The 5,000-nt window shown below is 17.6% G+C and overlaps 3 protein-coding genes across 3 annotated transcripts in view; 1 reads left to right on the top strand and 2 right to left on the bottom strand.

Moving 5' to 3' along the window:
• Positions 1 to 2,431, bottom strand: part of PF3D7_0822200 (phosphorylated CTD interacting factor 1 WW domain-containing protein, putative) — a gene marked incomplete at both ends in the record, with an annotated part of 5,127 nt that extends 2,696 nt beyond the window's left edge. Inside the window, one exon of the mRNA XM_024473172.1 lies at positions 1 to 2,431. This exon is cut by the window's left edge and continues 1,562 nt beyond it. Within this exon, the coding sequence (XP_024328957.1) occupies positions 1 to 2,431 (2,431 nt within the window).
• An 847-nt stretch (positions 2,432 to 3,278) lies between these two features.
• PF3D7_0822100 (mediator of RNA polymerase II transcription subunit 7, putative) lies at positions 3,279 to 3,983 on the top strand (the record flags this gene model as incomplete). The annotated part of the gene is made up of 1 exon (XM_001349268.1): positions 3,279 to 3,983. The coding sequence occupies one exon, from the start codon at positions 3,279 to 3,281 to the stop codon at positions 3,981 to 3,983; it is 705 nt and encodes a 234-aa protein (XP_001349304.1).
• Positions 3,984 to 4,366: 383 nt separating this feature from the next.
• The window catches only part of PF3D7_0822000 (ribosomal protein L4, mitochondrial, putative), a gene marked incomplete at both ends in the record, with an annotated part of 1,837 nt that continues 1,203 nt past the window's right edge, over positions 4,367 to 5,000 (bottom strand). The window contains 2 exons of the mRNA XM_001349269.1: positions 4,367 to 4,494; positions 4,625 to 5,000. The exon at positions 4,625 to 5,000 is cut by the window's right edge and continues 1,203 nt beyond it. Of these exons, the coding sequence (XP_001349305.1) occupies positions 4,367 to 4,494; positions 4,625 to 5,000 (504 nt within the window). The remainder of the gene's footprint in view (positions 4,495 to 4,624) is intronic.

Here is a 5,000-nt window from a genome sequence, read left to right as displayed (position 1 = left end):
GAATATTCTTATATTCATTAATCGCATGTGTATTTTTGAAAATGTCTTTTTTAAAATATGCTATATTTTTATCTTCTTCATTTAATAATTTAATAAAATATTGGTAATATTTATGTTTCTTACTAATTAATAATTTAATAAGATACTTTTTCAAATCCTTTTGAATTTTTTTTTTAGTAAAACTACAACATGTATGAACAACATAATTTATAAGAAGATTATCCTTATACTCATCAGGTAACCATTTTTGTGTTTTTGAAAGTAAAGGATATATGTTAAACAACGTCGATTTTTTTTGAAAAGTGTAAAAAAGGAAATAACGTAAAAATGTATCATGTTGATTTTTATCACAACTAAAATGATTTATATATAAAATATAATATATAATATAAAAGAGAATTTTTATTTTTTCCATCATAAATATCTTGTCTTGATTTAGTATATTATATGAACATATTAAACATATATGAAAATAATCGCTTACCTTTTCATTATTATTATTATTATAATTATAATTTTTGGTAGGGTTATACACGTTTGTATTTTTAATATTATTACATATATCATTTTTTATGTTACTTTTTTTTTTTTTTTTTTTTTTTGTTTTCTCATTTTTTATATGATCAGTAGAACCTTTGATAAAATATTTAAATATTTTTATTTCTTCATAAGATAAAGATGTTTTCTCCAAATTAATAAATATGGTACAATATATTTTTATATCTAGAAAAATAAAATAAAAAAGAAATAAATAAAAAATATATTCCAAGGACATGTCATTGTATATAATTTTGTGCACATTGCTTATAGTTAAATATAACATATTTCTTATATTATTTTTCAACAATCCTTTTATATGATTAATAAAATAAAAAAGAAAAGACCTTTGTGAATATGGTAGATTATTCTTTATATCTTTTTCATATTGATCTGATGATATAAACAAATATTTTAAGAAATGTATAAATTTGTCTTTATGTTTTTTTATATTACACGTATTATTACATTTGTCTGTTTTATTATTATCATTATAAATATGATTATAATTATAAATATGATTATAATTATAAATATGATTATAATTATAAATATGATTATAATTATAAATATCATTATAAATATCATTATAAATATCATTATTATTATTGTAGTTATTTACCATGTTTTTATTTATGTTGTTATTATTTTCCATGTTTTTATTTATGTTGTTATTATTTTCCATGTTTTTATTTATGTTGTTATTATATTCTTCATGTACACATAATAAATTCTCATCATTTTTAAGGTCACTATCATAACAATATAAATAATATATATACGTATCACATACATATTGTAAGGGTATATTTATTATACTATAAAAAATAGAATTTAATAAATTGTAATAAAAATCGTTATATATAAATTTATTTATAACACATTTAAAACTATTAATATTGACACTAAAAATATATATATTTTTCTTTTTTGGAATATTTAAAAAAATATCTTGTGTCCTATTTCTATGTTTAATGTAATAAAATCTGTTTATGGAAAAATTATATGAATTATTTTTTTTCTGAAGAAGATATTTGATATAATAATATATATATATTTTTTTTTTATTAATATTGTTATGAATTTTTTTTTCATATTTTATTATTGGTTTATATTTATATATAACAATAGAATGACAAAAATTTGTATATTTCTTCTGATATATATGTACATTTTCTTTTTTGTATCTATTTTTATCTATGTTTAAATTAAAAAAAGTACTTTTAATTTCTCCTTTCAATAATTCAAAATAAATATTGTCCCTTTTCCCCTTTAATAAGTAATTAATAAATAATGAAAACTGTTTTATACAAAAATGGGACAACAAAGAATCTATGAAACAACAAGGCTTATCCTTTTTACTAACATTATTATTGTTGTTGTTTATTATATATTGTTTTTTTTTTTTTTTTAATACACCCATAAATTTTATGAACAAGAAATATAAATACATATATTTTCTTTCTATCACATAATTAGAATATCTAATATTAATATTAAAAAATAATCTATTAAAAATTTCCTTTTCCATAAAACAAATATTTTTTCTTAACTCACAATATGTATATAATTTATTGTCCTTTTCTTTTTTTTTCCTTTTATTATATTTATTCTTTTTCATCATAAAACGTTTGAAAATTTTATTTATCTTTTGTCTATATTTTTTATAAGCACATACACAAAATTCATCATCATTATGTACATTATTATATTCACCATTAAACAAAAAACAACATTTCTTATAACATTCACTTTTTCTTATTATATACAATAATCTATTTTTTAATTTTTTATTCGGAGAATAAAACAGTTCATAGCAAAAGATATTTATTAATATTCTTCTTAATTTAATAAATTCATCTTGTAATTTATACTCATCCTTAATATCTAACATTATTATTATCACTCCTTTTTTTTTTTTTTTTTTTTTTTTATTTAAACATTTTTTCGTAGAACCTTGTATAGATATAATATTAATATAATAAAGAAATACTTGATAGATACATTTATCAAAAGAAAAAAAAAAAAAAAAAAAAAAAGAGATATATAAATGAATAAAACCATCCACCAATTTTATGTAGAAATGTTATATAAATAAATATATATATATTATGTATATATTAAATATTTATATATTTATGTATCATTTCATATAATTATATGATGAGTGCACAATAAAAATATCGTTAACTTTAAAAAAAAATTAAATAATAAATATAAATAAAATAAATATATATAATATATATATAATATGTATGTTTGAATAGATTTAATTTATTATATATTATTTTATTTATATGTTATTTATTTTATATTTTTTTATGATTAATTTAAAGATAAGCCTTATGTAATATTGCATAAGTATCTATATAAAAAAATATATATATATATATAAATGAAGCAGAAGAATTAAAGATATAAGTATTAATACATTTATTTTATTATATTATATATTATATATTACATATTATATATTATATATTATATATTATATATTACATATTATATATTACATATTATATATTATATATTATATATTATATATTTGTTTATTTGTTTATTTTTTTTTTTTATTATTTTTTTTTTTTTTTTGATCTTTTCATATTATTATATATAAATTTCCTTTAAAACTCTATTTAAATTAACATTCGTTTTATTAAATGTAGCATAATTTATTTTAATTTATTTTAATTTATTTTAATTTAATTTTGCTTATTTTTTTGTTTCTATAAAGTGTTAATATGGCGGATGAAAATTACGTTTCGGGGTATCCCCCACCTCCGTACTACTATAAAGAATATCAGAGTGTCGATATTAAGAAACTCATGGAAATGAGTAATTTTAAATCTACTGATGAAAAATCGTTTTTAGAACACATGAAAAATTCGTATGATGTTATATACGACGTCGATACAAATACATATATAAAAAATATAGAAAGTATTGATAATATAAAAAATTGTAATTTTATAATGGGAAGACCACCACCATTACCATTAAGAAATAGCTACAATGTTTTTGGTATCGATTATGAATTACAAAGAAATATCGAAGAATTAGATTCTGATGAAATATTATATGATGAAAAAAAAAACTTAAAAGAAGAGTTTATTAGATTATATAAAATATATAAAGAAACCTTTTTTCTTTTATTTGATGATATTGTTAATAATAGAAAAGATGATAAATCAAAAATTAAACACCTAACCAAAATTCATGTTAATTTATTCCATATATTAGCAAAATTAAGACACTATCAAACAATTAATAATATTATTAATGTTCTTAAAATACAACTTAAAAAAAGACAAATAGCTATTGATAAAATGAAAATAAGTCTCCTCAATGTATATCAATATATAAATTTTGTACAAACAAATTATGGAAATAACAAAATGATTAAAAATGAAGAGAACCAGGAAAAAAAAAACAAAAAAAAAAATTAAAAACATTCAACGAATGAAAATAAGCAAATGAACAAATAAATAAAAATAAAAAAAAAAAAACATAAACATGTATACATAAATACATACATACATACATACATACATATATTTATATATATGTATATACACATAATTTTTTTTTTGATAATATATATTATATATAACATTATTTATACAACATGAAAATGCACATTTTATTTACGTACATTTTTATATTTTCTATATATTTTTATTTTTTTTTTGTGTAAAGAAAAAAAAAAAAAAAAGAAAAACTCATTTAAGAAAAATAAATAAATAAATATATACATACATACATACATACATATATATATATTTTTTTTTTTTTTTATGTATAATCATAGTCATTATTCCATTTATACAATTTAATCCTTTGTATCTTCGAAATTAATGTTTCCTAATTCGTCTTCATTTATATCGTTCACACCTTCATCATTGTATATATCATCTTCATAGTGTTCCTCAGATTGTACATTATCATCCTTTTCTAAACCTATCAAAATACAAAAAAAAAAAAAAAAAAAAAAAAAAAAGCAACATTGATGAATACAGCACGTGTATTAAATGTGTACACACAAATATGCACATATATATATATATATATGTATATATTTTTTTTTTACCTTGTAAAGAAGACAAACTTGATATAGTAGGTAAATCCTCGTCATCATTCAATATTTCATCAAGCATGTGAAAGTGTTCCTCATAATCGTTATCCTCATGAGGGTCATCATCCACATTAAATAAATATTCATATTTTATATATTCTGGTACAGGATCATTACACTGAAATTTGGTGAGAATAAAATTTTTATATGGATCATGCTTTTTGACTTTTAGAGCACCTTTTATATCACTTGACCATTTCCATTCTTGAATTCTTTTTTTTAATGTCTCTTTATCAAATTTGGAAAAATTGTTTCTTTTTTTTTTTTCTAACCATAAAAAATTCCAGTTTTTCACTTTTTCTGGTATTGGTGCTTGGGTATTATTAGGAGT

The sequence above is a fragment of the Plasmodium falciparum genome (genome assembly GCF_000002765.6).
Source record: "Plasmodium falciparum 3D7 genome assembly, chromosome: 8".
Taxonomy (NCBI): Eukaryota; Apicomplexa; class Aconoidasida; order Haemosporida; family Plasmodiidae; genus Plasmodium; species Plasmodium falciparum.
Note: the sequence above shows the minus strand (reverse complement) of the source record. Positions and strands in the feature narration are given on the sequence as shown.